This window comes from Gracilinanus agilis, chromosome 1 (assembly GCF_016433145.1).
Source record: "Gracilinanus agilis isolate LMUSP501 chromosome 1, AgileGrace, whole genome shotgun sequence".
In the NCBI taxonomy this organism is placed as follows: domain Eukaryota; kingdom Metazoa; phylum Chordata; class Mammalia; order Didelphimorphia; family Didelphidae; genus Gracilinanus; species Gracilinanus agilis.
Genome location: NC_058130.1, coordinates 524100757 through 524127380, shown reverse-complemented (window position 1 = coordinate 524127380; position 26624 = coordinate 524100757). Strand labels below are relative to the sequence as shown.

At 32.9% G+C, this 26624-nt stretch overlaps 1 protein-coding gene across 1 annotated transcript in view; it reads right to left on the bottom strand.

The window, feature by feature from the left end:
• Window positions 1–26624, bottom strand: part of PRKDC (protein kinase, DNA-activated, catalytic subunit) — a 176941-nt gene that overhangs the window by 128300 nt on the left and 22017 nt on the right. The window contains exons 16-28 of the mRNA XM_044682793.1: window positions 25943–26080; window positions 23691–23843; window positions 21515–21630; window positions 20697–20856; window positions 18846–18932; window positions 17621–17740; window positions 17181–17340; window positions 14158–14264; window positions 11168–11258; window positions 10118–10281; window positions 8932–9084; window positions 5400–5507; window positions 2235–2461 (exon numbers count right to left, since the gene is read on the bottom strand). Coding sequence (XP_044538728.1) covers window positions 2235–2461; window positions 5400–5507; window positions 8932–9084; window positions 10118–10281; window positions 11168–11258; window positions 14158–14264; window positions 17181–17340; window positions 17621–17740; window positions 18846–18932; window positions 20697–20856; window positions 21515–21630; window positions 23691–23843; window positions 25943–26080 — 1784 coding nt within the window. The remainder of the gene's footprint in view (window positions 1–2234; window positions 2462–5399; window positions 5508–8931; window positions 9085–10117; window positions 10282–11167; window positions 11259–14157; window positions 14265–17180; window positions 17341–17620; window positions 17741–18845; window positions 18933–20696; window positions 20857–21514; window positions 21631–23690; window positions 23844–25942; window positions 26081–26624) is intronic.

The following is a 26624-nucleotide window of genomic DNA, read 5'->3' as shown; positions in this document are numbered from 1 at the left end:
TGTATATATATTAACCTTCTGACCAGGTTCAAATGAGAGTGAGATTCAAGTGTCAGTTGCTCCCCACCATGCCTTCCTCCTTGTCTGTATAGATGTCTGCTTAGGTTTCCTGATAACGTGAGATAATTTTCCTTAACCTTCCTTTTCCATCCCATTCGATGTATTCCTCTTCTCTCTTTCTTAAGATCATCAAGACAGATCACCTGGTTTTATCTAATTAATTAGCTCACTCTCTCTGAACCTTGCTGATGATGGGGAGCAGTTTATCCTTATTTAGACCTTTATCATTGTTCATTCACATTCAATTTTCTGTTTTTCTTCATTCCTGTGTTTGAACCCCAAAGTTTCTTCACAGCTCTAATAGGAACATTTGTAAATTCCAATTTCATTAAAGTTCTATTTCTTCCCACGTAGCATTGTACTCAGTTTTCCTGCCTGGATTACTGTTGGCTATAAGCCCAAAGATGTTGTCTTCTGAAATATCATATTTCAGCTCCTCTACTTCATTATGGTCAGGATCACCTATATCAGGATCACTTTTGGCTGCTAAGTGAAATGTGATCTGGACAGTGGCTCCTCAGTATTTAAATTACTTCTTTCTGGCTGCTTGAAGTCTTTTTTCTTTTACCTGGAAGATCTGGATTTTGGCTATGATGTTCCTGAGTATTTTCATTAGGGGGTTTCTTTTGTGAGATGACTAGAAGATTCTACTTTCACTTTGCCCTCCGTTTCTAAGAGATCAGGATGACTGTCTTCTTAAGATTTCAGGAAATATATCTAAGTTCTTTTTTAGTAATTCTTAAATATTTTTCTCCATAGTCTGTTTCCCAGGTCAGTTGTTTTTGCTATAAGATACCTTATCCTCTCTTCCATTTTTTCAGCCTTCTTGCTTTGTTTTACTCTTTCTTGTTTCCTAATGGAATCATTGGTTTCTATATGGCTCATTTTAATTTTCAGGGATGTTGTTGCTTTGAGCAACTTTTCGTACTTCTTGTGCCAAACTGTTAATTCCTTTTCCAATTTTTTCTTCCATAGCTCTCATTTCTTATCCAGTTTTTTTTCATTGAGAGTTCTCATTCCACTAATAAAAATAATTTATAAATCTTTTTTTTTAAACTCACTGGTTTCATCTCTTCCAGGAGTTGAGACTGAACTTGTACCCAACCTGTATTTTTCTGTTTTGCTTACAGATATTTTGTAATAATTCTCTTCTTTCAATTTTGTGCCTTGAGCACCCTTGCCACCATAATAATTCTTCTATTTGACCATTCTTTCAGCCTACTCCCTGATTTCAAACCTGATGTTAGAAACGGATTTGTTGTTGCTGCTTCCTCAGAGTTTATAGTGTAGAGTTTAGAGTTTATAGAGTGTATATATACTCTGTGACAGGCACCATGCTAAGTACTTTTTACAATTATTACTTTATTTGATCCCCTCTAAAGTCCCTGGGAGGTAAAATGACTTGAACAGAGTCACACAGCTAGTAAGTGTCTGAGACTAGACATAAATTCAGGTTTTCCTGATCTCAAAGCATCTACCATACCACCAGCTAGTTGCAGCATTTGAGAAAAGCAAAAGACTTGGCATATAAAATGAAACTTTTTTTTTAAACACAACCAATGTGAAATTTGTTTTGTTTGACTAAACATTTGTAACAGGGCTTGTGGTTTTTGTTTGTTCTTCTTTCAATGGGGGAGAAAGAAAGTGAAGGAAAGGTGGATATCTGCTGATTGAAAAAAATATATATAATTTTTTGAAAAACAATATGTACTTGAGAGAGAGTCTGTATGCAGATATAAATAACTGGTCAAACATTTTCTCAACAAGAAAACCAAAGAGAAGTCCCATTAAGAAGACTCTTTGAACCTTCTTTAAAGAAGTCAAGGATTATGAGTATGAAACACTAAAGATAGTATCATCAACTGGTTACTTTTGCTGAACTTTCTTTTTTTCTCTTTTCTGTTCTTTATTAAACTTGCTGGGTTCTCCAAGGGAGAGAAATAAGTTTAGAAAATGTAGGTGATGTAAAGACAAGAAATATCAATGTTTTTTATAAAGTATGTATATGTATAACACAGTCATATATAATGCATTGTATGGTATAACGCATAATATAGTCAATATGTATAAAATAATCAACATATTCCCTGATTGAAGTTAATTTACTGATCTCAAATAAGTTTAGGTAATTACTTAAATACAGAAAAGGCAATGTTCAGTTTTTGTTGACTCACCTAAATTCCTTATAGATATTGTTAAAAGCAAGTGCAGCTCCTAGTCTCTTGAAAGCATTGGGGTGAAGTGCAAAGCTGTACAGACGCTTAAAGAGTGATTTAGTGTTCACAGGACTTTTCTCTTGCTGCTGAGGTGTCGTCTGCTTAATGGACCATTTTAAGAATTCTCTAACACACTGACCACAAAAATCTCTCAAGGTGCTATCAACAGGATCTACTATTCCATCCTGAAAAGAGAGGCAAATTATTTTGTTAGTAAATTTTAATTTCTACATCATGAGATTACTATTTTAGCATTAGAAGTTCCTAAGTTTAATTCTCTTTTTTACAGATGAGGAAACTGAGACCCTAAGAAGTATGACTTTTGCTTGGGGCCACAAGGCTAGTAAGTGTCTGAGTGGGTAGTCAAAACAAGAACTTCCTGATTCCAAATCAAATACCCTGTGGATGCTTCACATATATGACTATTATAGAAACCACTTGCCTACAAAAACGAAATTAGATAATTATACAAACATAAATAAGTTTTATGCATAAACAAAAGCAATGTAGTTAAAATCAAAAGAAGCACATAAATATGAAAGATATCTTTGCAGCAAATCTCTCTGGTCTCATTTCTAAGATATATACAGAATTTGTTCAACATTATAAGAACAAAAACTATTAACCAATTGATAAATGGTCAAAGTACATATATAGGCAACTTTCATAGAAAGGCATTCAAGCTATCAATAGTCACATAAAAAATGCTCTAAATCAGTAATTAGAGAAGTGTAAATTAATACAATTCTGAAGTTCTGCCTTACACAGATCAGATATGTAAAATAAGCAAAAAGGGAAAATGACAAATGCTAGAGGGGAAACAAGTACATTAATACTGGTGGTAGAGATGTGAACTGATCCATCATTCTGAAAAGCAATTTGGAACTGTGCCCCAAAAGCTATTAAACTGAGCATAATCTTTATCCAGTGATACTACTAATAGGTCTACATCCCAAAAAGATTGAAAGAAATGTATAAGATATAATTTTCCTGTACATAAAATAGATGTGAAGGGAAGCAATGCTAACTGTGCTTCTGAAAGAAAAGACAAGATTCAAAAGTATGCCAAAGCTGATATACCAAGTCAAATAATTAAAATCACCATGTAATTGGACATAAAAATGAATAGTCTAAGAGTAACAAAAAGATGAAAAAATATTATCTAAAGGAACTAGTCTAATTCATGAATAATAATAAATCATGGCATTGAAAGTAGCTGCCTTATTTGATCATGCAATGTCTACAGCTTAAATTAATTTCTCAAAAATCAAGAAAATAGCAAAGGAATGTGGAAGCTAAGCAAATTCACGTTCCAACAAGCAAATATTAAAAAAAATAACATTAAGAGAGTTGAGAAAGGTATGGGAGATTTTCTGACAAGATGACTAAGTGAGGAGCTTCAAATGAATGCTGCTCTACTTCCAGTTCAAAAACAATAATAAATATGTCAAATGAAATAAAAGACCAAACTAAATAGAAATAAATTCCCTTTCAGCAAATCCCCAGAGAAAATTTTAGAGAGAAAGGCTGCACTGTTGACTCTGTAATCCATCTATTTATTATCCACATTTGCCCAAAGGGCTCTTCATATAGTTTTGCTTTTTTTATTTTTCTATGAATGTATCATATCCCTGTTACATTAAAAGTTCCATGAGTGAAAGAACTTTGCTTTTTATAAAATTTTATCCTCTATAATGTCTTGTACAATATTCTAAATACAAAAGGTGTTTAATAAATGTTTGGCTAACTTACTGAGAAATAGATTTAGAACTAGAATGTTTATGTGCATTGGACGAGACACACATGAAGAGAGAGATGTCTGATACACAGCCAGTGGGCTTCACTGGCATCCATGTAGTATCAGCTGTACTAAAAGACACCCTCCCTCCTCCATTCTTGCTCTTCTGATGAGATTAAGTGGGTACCAAATGGAGAATTTATAGAAAGATATGAAGAGGGTCACGCCCATTAGATTATAAGCTTTTTGAGAGCAGGGACTTTCATGCCTTTTCTTTGCATCCCTAATACTTGGCACAGAGCTTGGCACAGTCAGTGCTTAATGTTTATTGACTGACTCTTGACAACAGGAGATGTGGATGGATTGGGAAGGACAACCCATATCAATAAGATAGCGCCATCAAAGGAAACTACCTTTAAATTTTTTTTTAATCTATGATCCTAAATCATAAGATTTGAAGTTAGAAAGAAGTTCAGATCATCTAGTCCCCTTCATTTTATAGATTAGGAAACTGAGGCTCATAAAGGTTAAATTCACTGACCAAATGTACAATCACTAAATAGCAAAGCCCAAGTGTTCTGAAATGAAAGCCGGCACTTTTACTACTTAAAGAGCTACCTTTCTAGAAAAGATAGCACGATAGAGCGTGAGCCCAGGCTCCTACACATACTTATATTTCTAACCCCAGCACTTTGCACAATGTCTGGCACATAGTAAAGACTGAATAAATGCTTTCTCATTCATTATTTCATGCAGACCAATTGAGAGGTTATTGCAATAGTCCAATCAGGAGGTGCTAAGGGACTGAACTAAAGTGGTGACAGCAGCAGGAGTGGAGAGAAAGGGACAGATCAGAGATGCTGGAACTAGTATTAATAAGACTTAGCACCTGAAGTGAGTATTTGGGGGTGATGAAAAGTTGAGACCAAGTAGAAAGCTGTAGAGCCTGATGACTGGAAAAAGAAGTATCCTTAACAGAAGAGGGGAAGTAAGGTAAAAGAGTGGATTTGGCGGGGGGGGGGGGGGGGGGGAGAGGGAGAAGGAAGTAATGAATTCGGTTTTGGACATGTTGAATTGTTGTTGTCGTTGTTTAGTCAACAGTTTAAGTTATCCTTTGACTTGATCTAGGTTACGCCTTAACCTGCTTGTGAATATTTTCTTAACCTAGGCACAGGAAAATTTTTAATTTACAAGGCATTTTGACTCACTAAAATATTTTTTTAATTCCTTAAAGAAAATATTTTTAAACCTATGTGACTTAATTAGAAATCAGTAAGAAAAAGAAATTATTTTGGTCTCTTTGACATTCTATTTGTTAAAGGTCTAAATATATATTCTGTGTTACCAGCCAAGAGAAAAAAACAGAGAAATCAAATGTCACCTACCAGAATAGTTTCTAATAACGTCACTGTGTCCTGACTTTCAAACTTCTTGTTGTTGGTGAACCAGTGAATCAGCTGCATGACAAGAGGTTCATACAGTTGTCTTGTCACCTAGATCATAAAATAATAAATGTTCATTAGGTTATATCTGAAGCTCTTTTAAAATAAATCTGCCTTGGAAATAGCTATACTTATTTGGTAATTCCAAATAGGTAACACTATTACCACATCATCTCAGCAATATGCAGCCCAGAAATGACACAATTATAACATTTCAGAAGTCATTTCATCGAACCCGTAACGGAAAAACAAAGCCATTCTACAACATTCCTGACAAGAAGTTACACGGCCTTTTTAAAGACCTATAGTTAAAGGCAGAGCACTGTCACGAAAGACAGTTTACTCCATTTTTAGATATTTCTACTTTTCAGAATGTTGTCCTTTAAAGTGAAGTAGAGAGGAGGAGAAAATTACTACCACTCTATAATTCTACCTAGCAGCCTTAGTTCTACGTGAGACAGTCCAATAGAACAAATCTCGTTTCACACATGCTATTTGAAGACAACTTTTTTAGCCTATTTCCTCTGACAGAATTTTCTGTCCCCCTTATCAAGCTTACCATGGACATATTACAACTTGTCAGTACCCCTCACAAAATATTATGTGCAGAATGAATAGAATATTTCAGGTGTGATCTGACCAACCTAGAAAACAGTGATCGATTTACATATCTAATTCTGTATACTATACTTTAAATAATGGAACTTAATTACTTTAACCTTTTTTTAACCCTCATCTTCTGTCTTAGAATTGATTTTAAGTATCTGTTCCAAAGAGTGGTAAGGGCTAGGAAACTGGGGTTGTGACTTGACTACAATCACACTAGTCTAGCTAAAGAGTATGTGAGGCCACATTAAACCCTGCGCCTATTGTCTCTAGGCCTTGCTTTCTATCTAGTGAGCCACCAAGCTGCCCCACCACTTTAACTTTTTTGACAGCTAAAATACTAATGTTATAATGTAGCAAAAACCCCTTTTTCACAATAATTACAATTTAGGCATACTATAGGCACTCTGTATTTATTTGATGAATTTTCTGAACTTGAGCACAGAATCTTATTTTTATTACTATTTAATTGAACTTCATGAAGATTCAATACCTTGTCCTTTGCCTGTCAATATCTATTTTGGATTCTGATCCTAACATTCAAGAAATTAATTATGCCTCCTATGTGCAAACTTGATAAGTATGATGTCTACAACTTTATCTAAGTCACTGAGTTTTTTAAAAATGAATAGGATATGGTGAAAGACTGAAAAATGTGTGGATTAGCTGAAGACAGATCTTTCAATCAATTAGAATAATTCCCTCCAGGGTGAAAAAGATCCAAGAATCAATTTAGTTAATAGGAAAGACATTCACAGGGTAAGATTCTCTGACACTCTAATTATACATTATTGTCTAGCCTATGTTTTTACTATCTTGTTCCATCAGAAAATCATAAGAGACTGTCAAATGCATTGACAAAATTCAATTTGTTTACAATATTTTCCTGATCTGTCAGCAATACTATCAAAAAGAAAAGATTAAGCAATAAACAATCTTCACAAATGGTAATAACTATTTTCAGCACGTGGACATCATCTTGGTCCAATTTCCTTGGTTTAGAGGTGAAGCAATGAATGCCAAAAAAGGTTATAGTGATTTGCATAAGAAATTAAAAATAATTTCATTCATGTAAATGAAAAATGCTTACTTTGGCCATTATAGTCTCATGTATTAAAATGCTAGTCCTTTGCAAGAAATATATAAAATAGATTTTAATAATCTTATTAAACTTGCCTTTTGTAAACACACACACACACAAAAGATAACTAATCAGGCATGCTTTGTTCTTAGTAAGTCTAGTGGTCACTATTTCCATTTATAAGTACTCCCAAAAAAACAAATTTAATAATGTTTTAGAATTTTGCTGGGGATCAATATCAAACTGGTTACAGTTCCAAGAGTATATCTTTCCTCTTTGTGAAAATCAAGACTTTCTTCACATGTCTCTAGTTATCCAGATAGTCTCTATTTTTTTTTTCAAGTCCTTAAAGATCAGAGACCAGGTAATAATCGTGTTTCATGATTTTTTGAGTAATCTGGGATTTACTTTGTTCAGGCAAGAATCGTGAACTCATTTACAACAGCTAGGTCATCTTTACTATCTCCTTAAGATACCGGTTTCTAGAATAGCTGGGTAGCTCAGTAGATTGAGAGTCGGGCCTAGAGATGGGAAGTCCTAGGTTTAAATCTGGCCTCAGACACTTCCCAGCTGTGTGACCCTGGGCAAGTCACTTGACCCCCCATTGCCCACCCTTACCACTCTTCCACCTAGGAGCCAATACACAGAAGTTAAGGATTAAAAAAAAAAAAAAAGATACCGGTTTCTATTTTCTCCTGGATATGTCTATTCTTTCAGATGACAGTCTAAACATTAACTTCTTATATACTGAAAAGATGGAAAAAAAGAGAAGTTGAGTTTTTGGTTGGGTTTGTTTTTTTTTTTTGTCAACCGCAAATATTATATGATCCTCCCTGGGAAGTATCTCTTTCTCCTTTTTCATGCTCAAAACATTATATTGTTCTTGGCATTTTTCATTAGTCTTAGTTCAATTTAAAATTTAACCTAACATTATGTTTACAAATTTGTACAAATATTTTCTTTTTTTCCTCTTTATTACTCTCCTTCAAACTTTTGCTTGTGTCCTTTCAAAATCTAGAGGTTGAGCTGTGATGGTTAACTACATGAATCAAGTGTATATTCTCATCAATGTTTCTGAAACCTGCTTTTGGAGCTATTTTCCTTTTCTGAATCTCAGGCAATTGATATAATTTCCCTGAACTTTTACATTCAAACTGGAAAATTTAAGTGGTAGGTCCTGAGGCAATTTTTAACAGAGAAATAAATTTATCTAAAAATTACCTGTCTTTTTTTTTTATCACAGCGCTATGCTGAAAAGAATCTATTTATTTATTCCATTCTCTTTTTCTTAAAATCTAGAGAAGCATAAATTTTCATTAAAAAAATCCACTGTGGCTCTGACGACGAAGATGTTTATACTCATACTTTAAGTTTACTAGTTACAAAAAGGTAAGTATCCTCTACTACATACTAACGTACCCTTCCCAAAAAAAAATCTCAAATATTGCTCCTATGTTTGTAAAAAGAAAAAAAGAGAAAGTCTACTTTGCACTAGGTATTTTTTCTCTCAAAGTTGATTACCACTACACTTATAAAAGATCTAGACTCACCTTTTGGACACTTATGTTACGTATCATTTAAAAAATGAGCCCAACACTATAAAAATCCTGCCTTTTTTTTTTAAAAGTACTTTAAAAAAAAAAGGCAGGATTTTTATAATCTGCAAAATTTACATAAATAAAACAAACATGAAGGTATGCATGTTTTCTCATTCTGATCATAGGTCAAGTCATTTAGTCTCATAATACAATACAATAATGTCAATTCAGTTTGCCATAATCTATTTACCTGATCTACATCACAGGCAAGTCGAAGTAACACAGGAAATGTTTTCTTATATAGCTGATGCATGGGTGGAGAACCTAACTTTCCTTCAGGTATTTGAGATGCTTTTCCCAACATAAACATAACCATGCTATGTAAGAGTTCACAGGCTGCAACCTAAATTGAGAAAAACATGTTATCAAAATTGTATTTACTAGCATTATGTCAAAAGAAAAATGTTTAGCATCTTGTAAAAATAGAGTTTAGAATAAAGCCAGAATAAAATAAAAGCAAAATTAAAAGAATGCAACAAATCAATACTATATGACTCAAATATAACTTATTTTGAGGAGATACTTTGTGAAAATATAGAACTCCTCTCTTTGTTCACATCATCTATGCTCTTCTGCCCAAAGAGCAAAAGATCTAAGTTTAAAAGCTTCAAAAAGGGTAAAGGCATTAGAATCATATAAATTCTACTTATGGTTGATAAGTGTTAATACATTCCTTGTTCATAAGAAACACTATTCATCTAATCTGAGCAGATTAAATATCTATTTACTTTTGGTTTCTAAGGAGACCTAATCATAAAACAGATATATAACAGAGACTGGACAAGAAATGATGCTTTAAATTTCAGGTCATCTGCTTTTTTCAATCATCTTCTCTAAAAAATATCTACATACATGAATCTACATATTAATATCCTTGCATATGTCTATTAATGTCTAAATAATAATCCGTATACGTACTTGCATACTACATCTCTACCATAAAGTTTTTGCTAATCACTTATCAAAGGACCTGTGATCTCACTGATATAAATATTTCCTTCAACTATAGAAGTTCACTCATGGAAATCTTATCCATGTCCTCCCATAAACTGTAGGAGATGATAGAGGCAATACAGTGGAAGGATCTCCACTCAATATAAATACAACCAGGAAACAAAATTTAGTTATCTGCCAGCCATTTTTCTTACTTGTTTTCTCTTTCAACTGTTATTACAATTTGACTTTTATTATTACTTTGGAAAAGTGTCTTCATATACATGCACAGACCAAAAAAAAACTTCTAATGAGTGGTTAAAACAGATTCTACTTCCTAAATGCTTGCTTTTGATGCTTAAGAAAAAGCCTCTTAAAATGAACAATTTTTTAATTAAAAGCTCATTTAAAATAGTAACATTGAAATAATAAAATGAAAATACTTTAGTCTGTCTGTCGCTAGATGAAAGAGCCAGTTCTGTGACCCGAGGCAAAAATATATCCAAATATATTACAGGTTTCATTTCTGCAAATGGTACTGCGAAGCTCAATTTCCTTTCAGAGTCCCATGCCAAACACTTCTTCATAATTTCATCTGAGGAAGCAGCTATTAAAAATTTTAAGAAAAAGTTTTATATTTTTATAAGCTTTCTAACACTGAAAAAGTATTACACACTTAGGAAATTAAAAAGGAGCATAAAAAGGAAATTGAATGAATATGAAAAGAATAGTAAACAATGACGTTGTAGAATAAAATGATCTGAAATGTGACTTTACAACAATATATGAAAACTGTTTTCAATATTATTGTTTCAACTGTAAAAGCACTTTTAGGTGGTAATTTACCTTGACAAAACTTGTTAAGAGTCAATTTCACTGATGGATGCTTACTATATTTTTAGAATAAGAACTGGAATCGTTTGGGGAAGAGAACAATTATACCTTTTTTAAAACTTTTGAAATATTTATTAAATACCATATATAACTATAAAATTCAAATTTAAAAGAGAGATGCTTATTTATTGATCGAAGAGTATAGTTCCCCCTTTGTGTCCCTTGTTCCTAGCAAAATGTGGAACATAATTGGAATCTATTAAATATTTGTAAAATGAATGGAAATGAATATAGTATAATTCTGACCAAAAATGACAAACAATAATTGCCTCAAATGTCAAGGAGAGGATTTTTAAAAGGAAACTGATTTGAGGTTCATGAATTAGCAGCATCGATATAGAAACCAGTACGAAATGGTTTCATTTAATTTTGTGTAAAAAAACTGGGAAGTACATTATGATAAACTCAGCCTAAAAAAATCACTCTGATGTGTTACATAATAGCTTTCATATTAACCTATCAAAACATTCAATAAACATTTATTAATAGTCTTTATAATTTTAAGAGTGTGTCAAATATATAGCACAAATAAATTTAGAAGCATTCTTTGAAATTAAATTTATAATATACATGGAAACAACTTAAGAGATTTGATTTACCTGTAACAAGATTCCTATTTATTTGCCCTCCCAAAGAGCCAAGCACCCGAACCACCCGAGCTCTCACAGCTTCCAAGGACAGCTCTTCATCCTGTCATATTTGGATATTACACAAAAATTAGTAAAGGCAATTTTGTGACCATTTAAAAATCAGTATCATTTCAATTAGGGGCATTAATTTGAAAAGAGAAGGAAAATCAATTTTCTAACAGTGTTAATAATTTTAGTTCTTTTACTAGACATATATAACATATATAGAGAACACAACCCTATTTCAGATGCGCTGCAAAAATTTAATGTCTGGAACCAGTATGAAAGCCTCATGTTTATTTTTCAAGCAATGGATTATATATCCCCTCAGAAATATATTAATAGCTGACAAATTAAAAATATGCTCAAAGAATTTCATGTAAGCTCCTTGAGGGCAAAGACTTTCCCCACCTTTGTGTTCTCTATTCCTAGTAAAGTGTGGAACATAATTAGAATTTAGTAAATGTTTATAAAATGAATGGAAATGAAAAATAAAGTTTATAGGATAGCTGCTAGTCCTACAGGAAGTTTGCAAATTTATCTCAGTCAATGGCTGGCATCTTCTTTATTAGGCTTTATCTTCTTTAGCATTTTTAACACTGGATTTTGCAGGATTTAATATCTCAAATGGATAGTATCTTTTATGATTCTTTTGATAATATTTTCAATTATCTATTTCTCTTGGGCACAAAATATTTTAAAAACAATGACCATTAGAAGTTAACCAAGCAATTTTTATGTATGAGTGAGCTTTGAGACAATTATGTCAAATTTATAAAGGTGAATTAGAATCCATGATAGTATGGAACCAGGAAAGCTAATACACTGAAAAAAATAACCAAGATAGTTTTTGTACAATATAATTTTATTACTACAGTTTCAATGAAGTAATTACTGTAATGAATTATTTAATATATTTTCTGTATAAGTAATTTTTGTTTTTTTTTTTACTTTGAGGACTGAATTTCTGAAAATTCTCCTATTTCTGTCTAGTATTTTCTCTGTTAAAGAATGTACTAAAGGGATTTTCTTAATCTCTCCCTCTGTCTCTTTAAGAGGCAAGAGAGTAGGATTTCTAAATAGAGCAGAATTGACAGGGGTCAGTGAGCCAGAGCTGAAGATTCCATTACCAGAGAGATGGGGAGAGAGAAAAAGGAAGCAGCAGTAAGAGTTGGGGTTCTTTTGCCACTGGATCTTGAGATAGCAGGAGGTCTGTCTCTTAGGCAGGGAGCTACTAGCAGTTGGCTACTGACAGTTGGGTTAGAAAAGGATTGAAGGAGTTCATGGGTGGGTGAATGTCTGGTTACTTAGGAAGATAGGTAGTTAGTGAATGAGTTTTAGATAAGTGTAGGTTAGATAGGCCTGGTCTTGCCAGGCAAAAAGAACCTGTCCTTAGAAAACAATTATAAGTAGGGTTTTAGAAATTTTAGATAGTATTAGGAATTTAGGTATAGTCATAGGGTATTAGAATAATAATCTCACTTTCCTCCTTTTCTATTTTCTATCTGTACTTCTCAAATTAAACTAAGTGTTTTAATCAATTGCTCTACTCACTTTTGTCGAACGCCTACCATTTAACCCTTACAAATGCAATAGTAGACTATAAACTACATTAACTATAAATTAGGAATTTAATTTAATTAGAATATACAACCAGATTCTTGAACAATTTGTAATATTTGAAGTCTCTATTATACATTTCTTTCAAATATATAAATCTAAAGGGAACTATTACTCATTTCAGACTAGTTCTCTTTGGTTACATAAGAGCTTTTGAGAGAATTATAAATTTTTTTGTTATTCCTTTGAACTAAATTTAGGAATATTTTTTGTAAACCTACAAATTAATAAGGTAAAAATCATTTGGGATAACTCTTTATTCTGCTGATTACTTCAATCAAGCAAAACAAAAACAGCATTAAGAGGCTAAATAGGCTATTATGCCATTTTCTTATAGAAGGATAAAGGACTTAGTTGATTGTATGCTCACCTAATTTTACTGTGGAAGGGACTCAGGTAACCAGGAAAAAAAATTGGAACTCCTTAACAATTTCAATCTAAGGAGTCTCTATAAAAGTAGTAGATAAAAACTGCCAGATATAACTTTTACTTCATTTCTAATAAGTGCATTAATCTCCCTAGATGTAAAAAGAGAGCCAAAGCTTTCAATGAGATAGCAAAACACTCAAGACAAGGCTTTTCCATCAGAATGGTAATATCTACCTGAATTGTCTCGGCTTAGTTCCTTTCTCCAAGTCTCCATATTGTAGAGATTATCAACAATGAAATTATTTGACATTAATGTAAGAAAATAAGTAAAGAATGTTTCTTCAACTGATATCACATAGTAGCAATACAGTCTATCTCAACTTGTTATAACCTTAATCTCTCATCTCTTTCCACGTAGAATATAGGAGTTTTCGATCACAGAAGTCAAGCTGTTCTCTAGAATCAGCTCTCCTCTATAGGATGGTCAAAAGAAATAGCACTGGCCCCAAAGAAGCTCCCTGAAGTGCCTCCATTTACAAGACATTTTTAAAGAATTTTTGGTAATTTTTCAGCAAATTCCCCACAGGGCTTGCCACCTACACCAGAATGCCCCATCTCTCCTTCATAAGTATGCTTTTTTTTTTTTTTTAAACCCTTGTACTTCGGTGTATTTTCTCATAGGTGGAAGATTGGTAAGGGTGGGCAATGGGGGTCAAGTGACTTGCCCAGGGTCACACAGCTGGGAAGTGGCTGAGGCCGGGTTTGAACCTAGGACCTCCTGTCTCTAGGCCTGACTCTCACTCCACTGAGCTACCCAGCTGCCCCCATAAGTATGTTTTAAAATTTTAATTTATTTTTTGAGTGGCTAGTTTTATTTTTAATTTTTATTTATTTTTTCAACCTGAGATGATCACAAAGTCTTAAGATTCTTCACTAGAGCTTAGAGTAGAAAAAATATAGAGTATACTTACAGATAAGATGGTCTTTGATTTTTTTAGATGCTTCAACACAACCTTATTAAACCCTTTTTGGGCTGCACGAGAAAGCACTGTAACCTCCCCATTATCCTTGTTATCATCTAAGCAAGAAAAGAAAAATTCATTATAGATAAACAATTAATATATTTTTTTAAAGTCTTCAAAAATGTTGTATAAAATTCTGGCCTTAATTTGCCATTTTAAAAGTAATTTTCTTTTTAAAATTTCAAATTAATTTTTAAATTTTTTATTAAGTTAATAAAAATCAAAATAAATCCAAAAAAGAGACAAGGTGAGCAAATATTTATTACATTTGCTACCAGAAATATCCATTTAAAAAAGAACATTTTTATATACTATATACTTGGGACTCTTTTTATAATGTATATTTTTAAATACTCAGCCATCTTAAAAAATTTAACGTATGGTTACGTAATCATCATTAACAAGTATATTCAAGCTTTCCCTAATTCTAAATAATCATATTTTGTAAGGAAACAAAATTAATAATTTGAATCCTTCTTGATTAATTAATTATGGGGGTACACTGAAGGCATGCAAACAACCAACCACAAGTGATTTATCAATCTTTTTTTTAGTGATTCCTCACAAATAATATTCTTGCATGGCAATATGCATTTCATATAAGCAATGTTTCAAAAATAAAGTGTATAAGTTACATATGCCCAGATATGAATGTAATAATAATCTCTTTTCTATATGATTAATCAATCTGTCTCTGACTTTCAACTATTTTCTTCTACCAAACATAATGCTTTTTGCTTTATTTTAAATAGGCATTCCTATCCAGTTCCATTCTAAATACTTATTTTCATACCTGGGAAAGTTTCACAATACCTGTCCCTTCTCCTAAAAAAATTATTTTTCTCTTCAAAAAATTATTTTTCTCCTTTGAATCTCTTTTCAAACCTTTTTCTTCTATAATAGCAATTTTTAGTCTCACATTAATCACAAATAAAATAAAGTGACTAGATTACCTACATAAAAAGTAACAAACAACAACAAAATAACAATAAAAAATTAACTAGATAAAAGTTCAACAAAAGGATTACTTAACTCTGAGAAATCAATTTTTTCCATTCATTCTTTCAACTAAGCAACTGTTAGATTTCAGTAAGGCCAATGGAAATATTATCCAGTCATATTTCCATAGCACTTTACATTTTATAGAGTGTTTTAATAATCTGAGAATCATGGAACCTAAGGTCTAGTTCTTTCTGGCTCTAACATTAAGTAACTGCCTAACCATGAGTTAAGCTGCTCACCCTATATGGGTCCTAATTTTCTCATCTGTAAAATGAGGCAGGTAGATTATCTTGGGTCTCTTCAAATTATAATGGTTCTAAAAATCCTATGATTCTATATACTATGTACTAGGCACAATGATGGGTGTCGGTTCAAGTGGTTCAACAGTCCTAACAGTTGGAGCTATGATTTGATAGAGCTTAAATGAAGGCATCAATGAGAAAATGATGGCTTTTCTTCAGATATTTCTCAATTTATATTTCCTATTACCACATGTTATTAAAAAATGTGGTCTAACTCTTTCATTTTTAATATAAGGAAGCCACCAGAAAGATGAAAGTATTTGTCCCCGGTCAAATGGCTAGTTAGAAACATATTTCGAGATAGGGAATTAATAATGAAAACAAAAGTCATTCTATAATATGAAAAGGTCAAAAGATATGAACAGTCAGTTCTTTAAAAAATGTAAACTGCCAACAATAATGTTTCATTATCATTAATAAGAAAAATGTACATAAAATAATTTTGTGGCTTCATTTCACATTAAGTAAGTGACAACAAAAGATGAAAATAATAGATGTTGGGGAGGAAGCAGCAGGAAAACAAGAATGTTAAAATACTGTTAGAAGAACTATAAATTATTCCAACCGTTCTAACAAGTTGGAATTATATTAGAATTGTTAAAATTAGAATAAAACTGAACTACGTATAACCTTTTGATCCAGTGAGAAAAGTACTAGCTGCCCATATCCCAAAGACACATTTACTCTGTGTGACCTTTGTCAAGTCTACTTAACCTCTCTGTAACTTGATTTTCTCAACTATAAAATAAGAGTGGTTAAACTATATCATTTTTATTTTCTCTTTAAGAAGTAAATCTATGCTATCTGATATAAATTTTTTTATATTTGATGTAAATTAATTCAATATCTAATGGCATCAAAAGAGTGATCAAAGTAGTTACTAATATTGGCCTTGCTGTACTAAAGGAGAAGTATCCCTCCCCTCCAAACACCATAGGAAGGAGAGTACAATGCAGGTGGTGGCAGATAAACAGTGGACTACAAGTAGCAAACATGTTATTTCTTTTGCTTACCTATACTCCTTTGTTACATGGGAAAGTTCCAGGGAGAGTGGCCAGGACACAGGCCAAAAGAATATTAAACACCTCTCCTTAGATCATACTATCTTAGATCTCTAAAGCTAGCTAGCTCTGAAGAACCTGAAACCTGGGACAGTACCCCCCCACTTCACCACAAAAATAGAGACCACCTCTAACAGTTCTTTAAATGAAAAGACAGAAAAAAGGCTGGAAAATGAGCAAACAACAACAATAAAAAAAGAAAATAAATGTAGGAAGTCATTTTGGTGATAGGAAAGACCAAAACAAACTCAGAAGACAATGAAGTCAATACTGCTGCATCCAAAGCCTCCAAGAAAAATGTGAATTGGTCTTGAGTCCAAAAAGAATAACAAAAGGACCTTAAAATGGGTTTTTTAAAAATGAAAAGGTAGTTAATGAATCTGGCCTATAACTTAAAAGCCTGTTTGTTGACTTTGAGGGAAGCACTTTAAAAAATACATTATGCTGCTTTGGGAAGAAGAATTTTATCTATCATCATTAGGTATAGTGAAAACACATACTCTATATTCGAATTATACAAGTTACTAAAATTAATATTTTTTAAATTAAAATTACTTTATGGCTAAATCCTCTAAGTTTTATAGGCCATAGATTTTCTTTGGCTTACCTGATAAAGCTGTAGTTTTCAAGTAACTGTCAAGGCAAGGTAGAATGTCTTTGTAATATGGCTGGATTATATGTTTTGGTATGTAAAAAGACCACTCTTCTAGGGCATTCAGGCCCACTTCTGCCAGGGGAGTGTAACTTAGGCCCAATTTGAAAGCCATCTGCATATTAATATATACAATAAAGCAAATGTCACAGGGAACCAATAAGAACTAAGGAAATTTTTAAAAATAATAACTAAGGAAATAGGTCAGTTTTGAGTCAAAAGGTAATCTACCAACCAGATATTTTATCATTAGATTCTTATAAATTCTATAGCAAAAAAAAACAACATACAAATTGTACCACATACTTAGAGTATAGCACGGCATTTAATATGGTTCCCTAGAGATTAATAATCATTAAGGAAAATATAATTTGATTTATAATATGGAGACCAACCTGTAATGCAGGAACATAAGCTTTAATATCCAGTTCAATGATGTCATGTGGCAAGCACAGTACAAAGTTCAAACAGGAGGCTAACAGTTCATCTTTATATTGCTTCATTTTTACTGATACCTTAAATAAAATAACATTAATTATGCAAGTGATAATGTTTAAATATAGGGGGATGAGGGGTTTGTTTGTTTTTTTTTAAACCCTTACCTTCCATCTTGGAGTCAATACTGTGCATTGGCTCCAAGGCGGAAGAGTGGTAAGGGTAGGCAATGGGGGTCAAGTGACTTGCCCAGGGTCACACAGCTGGGAAGTGTCTGAGGCCAGATTTGAACCCAGGACCTCCTATCTCTAGGCCTGGCTCTCAATCCACTGAGCTACCCAGCTGCCACCTGGGTTTTTATATAAGTTTTTATCTGAGCACATATATATCTAAATGTTTTTTTCCCATTTATAATAGATTTAGAAATAGATTCTAGATTCCCTGCTTAGTTACTTAAAAGAAAATCTGAAATTGACTATGCATCATAGCTATAGGTAATCTGATAATTATAAAGGATTACAAACGAGAAAATCTGGACACAAAGTAGCAATGGTTCCTCTATAACCAATGATTTTTAGTATATTCTTACTTGGATTTGACAAGTAAGTTTTTTTTTCTTTCTTTTTTTTTTTAAACCCTTAACTTCTGTGTATTGTCTCATAGGTGGAAGAGTGGTAAGGGTGGGCAATGGGGGTCAAATGACTTGCCCAGGGTCACACAGCTGGGAAGTGTCTGAGGCCAGATTTGAACCTAGGACCTCCCATCTCTAGGCTTGGCTCTCAATCCACTGAGCGACCCAGCTGCCCCCAACAAGTAAGTTTTAAAATAATCGACCATTAGGAGTTTTTTCATACATTGTTAATTTTTAAATAATTCATGACAACAAATTAGGAAAAGAGCTCTTTAAAGATCTCTGAGTTCAACAGTATTCCTTCCACCAAGGCAGATCACAATCCTTCAATTAATTTATAGCCACTGAGTTACTGCAGATGAAAAATTTAACACTATACAACCAACTTTGTGATACTTTTCTGAATCTTATTTAAGTGGGTCTTCAGATAATAGATATCTTCTCCAGCCTGCTAGAATCTATTAAAGTTTACAATTCATAAGCACAATCTTTGAGAATTCCTATTCAACAATTACCCATCATAAAGTATATACACAAAACTTTTTTAAAGTTACCTCTTTCCCAAACTTTGCAAATAAAGCAAAACACGAATACTTTTCAGGGTCTTCAGGAGATTTGTTGTGACTCTTTGGACTTAGACCCTGTTAAATAAAGCATAAAATAAATGTCCTACATAAAATAACAATCCAGTGGTTACCAACCTGTAAGAAAGCATGGGGTCCAAATCATTAAATATCTCAGTATAATAAAAAAATACAACTTTTATGGCTGAATATATTGCACACACATGTATTATCATTTTAACATGCCCATTACACTGTGATTAATAAAAGAAAATTCATTTAAAAGTATGGACTGGGAAGGTAAAGAGACTTAAGACAGGGAAATAAATTGAAGGACTCCTGTAGCAGTCAAGGTGAAAGGTGATAAGAACCTGAAAAAAGGTGGTGGCTCTGTGAGGAGAAAGAGAGGTCAAACACAAGAGTTCTCTGGGAGAAAGGAATGAAATACAGCATCTAATTGTATCTATGTGGGTTGAGGGGTAATGGAGCTTCCAGGATAATTAATCTAGGTGGCTATAAGAATGGTGATGCCATTCACAGAATAATTCAATTCAATAAACATTTATTAAGCATACTTACAATGTGCCAGGGACTGGGCTAAGTGCTGGGAACACAAAAAGAGGCAAAAGATAGCTTCTGCCCTCAAGAAGCTTATTTTCTAAGGATGGGAGAAATTAGGAATAAGAGTGTTTTTGGTGAGGGAAGGGAAGAGAAAGAGAAAAAGCTCTATTTTTGACATATTAAGTGTGAGGTGTATGTGGAACATCAATTTGAAAAGTCTAAAAGGCAGAGATAATGGAGTCAAGATGAAGAATGAGATATATTTGCTTTTTTGGTTTTTTTTTTGGGGGGGTGGTATTTGGGTTTTTTGTCCAACCATATTTATTTGTTACAAGGGTTTTCTTTTCCTTTTTTTTTTTAGATTGGGAAGTGTGCAGGAAAGAGAGAAAACAAATGCCTATTAATTGGGGAAAAATAAAGAGGGACAAAAGAATGAATGTAAGATCTTTGTAGGCATTCACCATTTCCCTAAAGCCTCTTTGTATCCCCAATGTCTGTAACATAATGGATACTTAATGAGTGCTGACTTATTAATTAAAAAATTTTTAAACAGAAAAAAACTAATCAGCAGTTGGAGATATGGCATAGAGAATTCAAGATAGTTGGCCAGATATACAAATGCACAGACAGGAGCTGATCTAATCCTTAAGTGAGAAGAGAGTCTGGAACACAGCCACAAGTAAGGGATGTGACACAGATAATATAGTAAAAGAGAGGAGCAGGGTTCAGAGAAATAGGAGTCACAGGAGAAAAAATATCTGGAAAACACAGAGGTAAGAGAATATCCAGAAGGAAAGTTTATTGAAGAGTTCAAGACACAAACCAAATCAGGATTCACTACTGACCAGCCAGGAAGTTCTAATCTAATTTTATATAATAGATCTGTTGTTTAGAGAAAAAAAAATCTACAGCATAACATGCTGAGAGTTAATCACTGAGGAACATGATCCTGAAATCAAAATAAACTATTTATTACATGTTGGTTACTATCCACAAAATGTTAATAAGCAACATTATTATACCTAAAAGAGAAACACTAAACTAAGAAAACAAATGCAATTTTTAAAAATTTTATACACACACACAAGCATTGATTCATCAATAGAATAAACTCAACAGAGGGCTTTTAGATGGAAATTTAAGTAGTGAACACAAGCCCATAAGTTTTGGCATTTCATTGACACAAATTCTTATTACATTAAATGACAACGGATATGAATAGATCATACACAAAAATTTATGGTATTTGTAAAACAATAAAATCTTCCATAAATGTCTCACCTCAAAATATCTTAACTTTTTGGCATTTCTTATCGCAATAGCAAGTAATTTGTAAAATCCACTAATAAGAGGTAACCGTGTAGACTGCAAAATCAACTCATATCCAAATGAATAAATCCATGGTTCAAAAAACTGAATGTGCTTTTCAGGAAGGATTTCTCTGCCAAAAACAAAACAAAAAACAAAAACTTAAATATGCATGTAGAAACTTATTTCACCACGAGTATTTTTTTTAAACCTTTACCTTCCCTCTTTAATTAATACTATATACTAGTTCCAAGGCAGAAGAGTGGTAAAGACTAGGCAATAGGAGTTAAGTGACTTGCATAGGGTCATAGAACTAAGATGTATCTGAGGCCATCATTTGAACCTAGGAACTCTCATCTCTAGGCCTGTTCTCAATCCTCTGAGTCGCCTACCTGCCCCCACAACAAGTATTTTTTTTCATCCAAATGTTGAAATTAAGAGGGAAATAATTTGCCCAACTATACCTATTTCCTTCTATGGGGAAGGTGTCTGAGGAAATTATGTCATACTTTCCATTTACTAACTTTAGTATTATACTGATCCACGAAAGAAAAATGGCTTTCTGATGCCAAAAGACTGTCCATTCAAATCTTCAAACTTAAGGATGTTTTACATTGCTTATCATGTTTATCACTTCTGTATAATTTAATGATTAATCTTCAAAAAATATTTTAAATGTTAGTGCTCTCTTTGTTACAAAGTCCTAAACATTTTTATAACTGTTACACTACATCATGGCTACAAATTATGAAAAATTTCACACTTAAATAACCAGAATTTTTTTTAAATACCTGCAAAACTCCACCAGATTAATGAAGGCAGTAAAATCTTTAGGTTTAGCTGGTTGCAAATTTGCAGCTGGATCTGAAGTTGGAATTACCCACACACCGTTGGCTTCATTCTCATCCTGAAAGAATAATTATATCATTCATCCAATAAATACTCACTGAGTATTTATTTACTATGTAGAAGGCTCTACTATAGGTATGTAGTGTAGTCAGGAAAACTGGTACATAAGGGCATCAAACCCCAAAAAGCTGTCTCTATAAGCTTTCCCCTCCTCCATTCTGTCCTATCCCTTTATGGAACCCCATTATCTAGAAATTTCTAGTTTCCTAGCTGAATAAAAATCCAAGGTTACTTCCATGTCACAAGTTATCAGAGTAGAACTTTGGTGGAAAAATGTATTACTAGAGAATTTTTTAAAAAAAAGGAAAAATAGCTTATCAAAAAGCTGAAAGTCAACCACCTAAACACTATAATTTACTAATGTGGCAGCTAAAGACATTAAGTGACTTGCCTAAGGTCACATAACTAGTAAATAGCAAAGCTAAGATTCAACCTAGATCTTCTGAATCTCAGTACAATGTCTTGGTGGGAACAAGAAAGATCTCTCTACTATTTCCTATTCTAGCAGACATAAAGAATCATTTAAATATAACTAAACTTTGAAATATAAGTAAATAAGGCAAATCATCAAAAAGAATTTACTGTAATGTATGATTACTCTTGCACCAAAAAAATTCTTCAAGACTAGCAACCAACCATATCTGAAGTTTGAAGGAGTTGCCAATAAATATAAATATCATTATGTACTATAAAAATTAAGAGTCTGTGTTTCATTGGATGAAAAGAATACAAATTAATCAGCTATAATATAAGAAGTTAAGCCATTGATAAGAACCAAGTATCTATGATAGAAGATAATGTAATATGAAGCATAAAAAAAGTTGTATATTTTTAATTTATTTTTATGTCTTACACATTTTCCTAATTACTATTACTCTGAATCTAATTAATCTTATTCTAGGTTTGCTAATTTTCTTTAAACTTCACCTCAGGGGGCAGCTGGGTAGCTCAGTGGATTGAGAGCCAGGCCTAGAGACAGGAGGTCCTAGGTTCAAATCTGGTCTCAGACACTTCCCAGCTGTGTGACCCTGGGCAAGTCACTTGACCCCCATTGCCTACCCTTACCACTCTTCCACCTATAAGTCAATACACAGAAGTTAAGGGTTTAAAATAAAAAATAAAAAAAAAAAAGAAAAATAAACTTCACCTCAGCGTGTTATGGCTTAATTTTTCCTCTGAATCTCCAAACTTCAAGACATTAATTTAAAACAGTAATTCTCCTCCCCTTACACCCATTCATAGCTGCCTAAGAAAAAAAGCCCAAACCACTGGTATTTTGCCACATCAGATCTACTTTGCTTCCAATGAGAATTATTTCACATCACTTTCTGATGCTGCTCATAACTACCAGACAAATCTCTGTTATTAATATGAAAATTTTTTCTAATGTTTTTAAATATGCATAGCAATTACTTTTAAGCATTTAAATAATGTTTTTTCTCCACACTGAGCTATGATAAATCTAAGATTTGGTTCACTAGATATCACTTAAGCCAGTTATGGGCAAACTGCAGCCTCCTGAAATGTTCTATCCAGCCTGACATTATTCCTAATCTGACAAATACAATAAGTAGGATACAATACAATGAAATTTCCAAAGAGTTGCCTTAGAAACAGACTGACAGATGAGCATTTCCTTTCATTGATAAGCTAATGCAACATACCACCATGATGTTTTCAAAAAGCCAATAATCCAAATATGTGGATTTTTCTCATTTCATCAAATGAGATAACTCACGCAAAGCACTGCAACACACCTTAAGGTACTATATAAATGTTGTTATTTTAATTTAACCTCTCAGAATATTCAGATGTTAAGATGTGATTAAAGTTTTGCATAGAAAAATACAACATATAACATAAAAATTGCATATAATAAAAGTAGTTTGAATTCATACAGCGCTTTAAGGTTTCATAAGCACTTTCCTCTAAACAACCATACAAAAAAAGTGGTACAAATATTATTGTCTCCATTTTATGTACGAGGAAACAAAGAGAGGTACCATTAGCACCAGGAAAGAATATGACCAAGAGAAAAGAGCATGGAACGGTTCTTACCTCCTGATCTCCAACATTCTGCTTTTCTAGTTTAAGATCTAATTTCTCAACAATCTTCAAGATTGATTTTATAAGTTCATCATACAGCAAATGATTCAGAGACTGAAGTGGTGAATTCACCAACAAAAATGTTTCATCTGCTAAAAGAGAGTCCTTTGAAATAAAGAAAAATAGAGAGTCTGAACCTGAAAACATATATAGTATGAATACCATTGTGAAAATTGATTACTGAACTTGAGTTTTATAATTCACTTCACTCTATAAATGATTCTGGTCTGTAACCTTATTTGTACTCTCTGTAGCAAAACCTAAGCCTTTTCTATGTCTCTGAATATAGAAGCTCATGAGTTCAAAAGTTTACCCTTCCTCTCTCACATTTAGATTCTGAGATTTATTTTCTCTATTGATCACTTTTAGTTAAATAAAAACTCTAAGCTATGTTTAGAGGTTCAACATTCTTATAAAACACTTTAAGAGAATTGTTATCTCAGCACTGCCTGCAAATCACTTTGTGCTAAGGAGACTTATTATACCCCCATAATATCATCTGCTTAGAAAACTCCATGGCATTTGTGTATTATCCTTAAAAGCATACAAGCTGACCTGACGTCCACCTCTGCTTAACTATGTCCAATTAAAAGTTGCCTTATCCATTCCCGGGTGCCAATGAGTCTACAATCTCTGATCTACTGTCAATGGCCTCAAGATGAAGCTGAGTCCCATAAATCTATAAAGAATTTTTCAAAGGTGGAGAGGGGTGTTCCTAGCCCTGTGTATGTGCAAAACCCTTTCCTTAATGTAACCAATCATGATCCCTTACCCAAATGATGTTGTCAACCCCATAATCATTGGTATGATTTCCTTACCTATTCCATCCTGTTCTTTGTTCTGTTTATAGAAAGGAGTTTGTATATTCAATTCTTGGTTTTTGGCAAGCCGATAGACCTGCTTTATTAACAGATAGCACCCCTGCTAATAAATCATTATATTGGTCAGAGAAAATGTGCCTCTGTCTACCCTTTGTCAAATTTCTTTTGTGACTCCATGCAAGCTTTACATAAATATAAAAATGCATTTCCTCTATAGAAACATATAAACTTTTTTTATATAAGTATTTTAATTGTGAAAAAGGAAATAAGGTAAGTTAAATACAACTTTTAAAAACTTAGAATGATTTTTATTTCTTTTTTGAAATTTGTTATTTTAACTTTAGAATTATTCTGAATTATCTGTCATTCTAAACTATTAACAAGAACCTGCACTCAAATTTTATTTAAAAATCAAACATAAAGGGGCAGCTGGATAGCTCAGTGGATTGAGAGTCAGACCTAGAGATGGGAGGTCCTAGGTTCAAATCTGGCCTCAGCCACTTCCCAGCTGTGTGACCCTGGGCAAGTCACTTGACCCCCATTGCCCACCCTTACCACTCTTCCACCTAAGAGCCAATACACAAAAGTTAAGAGTTTAAAAAAATTTTTTAAAAATCAAACATAGGGGGCAGCTGGGTAGCTCAGTGTATTGAGAGCCAGGCTTAGAGACAGGAGGTCCTAGGTTCAAATCCGGCCTCAGACACTTCCCAGCTGTGTGACCCTGGGCAAGTCACTTGACCCCCATTGCCTACCCTTGCCAATCTTCCACCTATAAGTCAATACACAGAAGTTAAGGGTTTAAAATAAAAAACAAATAAACAAAAAAATACAAATAAATTACTTAAAATTTAATTTAAAATTTTATTTCTATCAAACTTAATAAAATAATATCCTTGCTAAGTATGCCCTTCAGATCCAATTTTATCTTTAATTCCTTCAGATTTTATTTGTACTCTTACTTTTCACTAGTGAAATTGTCTAGCTTTCGAGCCTGGGTATGTTTTAAAAGAGTAAGAAATCCTAACTACAATCATGTCATCATTTTCCCTACCAGGCCATCATGGCATAAGATACCAGGGTTTATCTCTTGGCAACCACTGTACTATGGCATATTTGGAAGTCTTCAATGAGATATCTACTCATAAGAATATAAAGGAAATACTAATAGTAAAAGTTTAGATAAAGGAAGCAAGATAAATCAAAGGAGGCAATAGAATATGCAATAGTAAAGAAAACCATAAATACTTACTATTTTCATACTATACTCAGCCTAGTCAAAATAATTCATTATCCTTTAATCTTATTAACATTTATTTGAGATCAAAATCTCTGAAACAAAAAAGAATACTGGATTCTCTTTCATGATTTTAATCTTATTTTTACCTTCATTTGATCACAGCTGAGGAGATTTCTGAAGAGATCTAAATAATCCTTACATGTAGGTACTTTCCATTTCCCTGTTCTGACCTCCCCAGAGGCAGGATACACTTCAGACTCAGAAGGCTCTCTACCAAGGGCCTCCTAAAGAGAAGTTTATATATTAGTGACATTAACTACAGTCATATAAACAAATATGGTTAGCAGAAATTATAAACATGTAATTAAACATAATCTCTTTGACAATGACTCTTATAATATCCTTGTGTACAATACAAAGAGAGAGAAACCAGATGATAGCTTTATTAGGAAAACTGGAAAAACCCTGAAGAAAGAGAACTAAAAAACAATGATTAATGAAAAATTGCTACTCTAAAAGGAGATATTAGTGAAGTAGCCCAGATGTTTATCCTTTGCCCTATTATTTCAACATATTTTATCAATTATTCAGAAGAAATAGATATTTGCAGATGACAAGGACTAGGAAAGGATAACTAATATAATGGATGAGAATAAAGTTTGCAAAATCAGATTTCAATAAGCTAGAACGATAACCTGATTAATAAGATGGAATTAACAAGGATAAGTCTAAAGTCCTAAAGTTCAAAAAAATCAATCATAACACTAAGAAGTATGGCTGGAAAGTAGTTATCTGAAATACACAGACACATTCACCAGACACCACAAA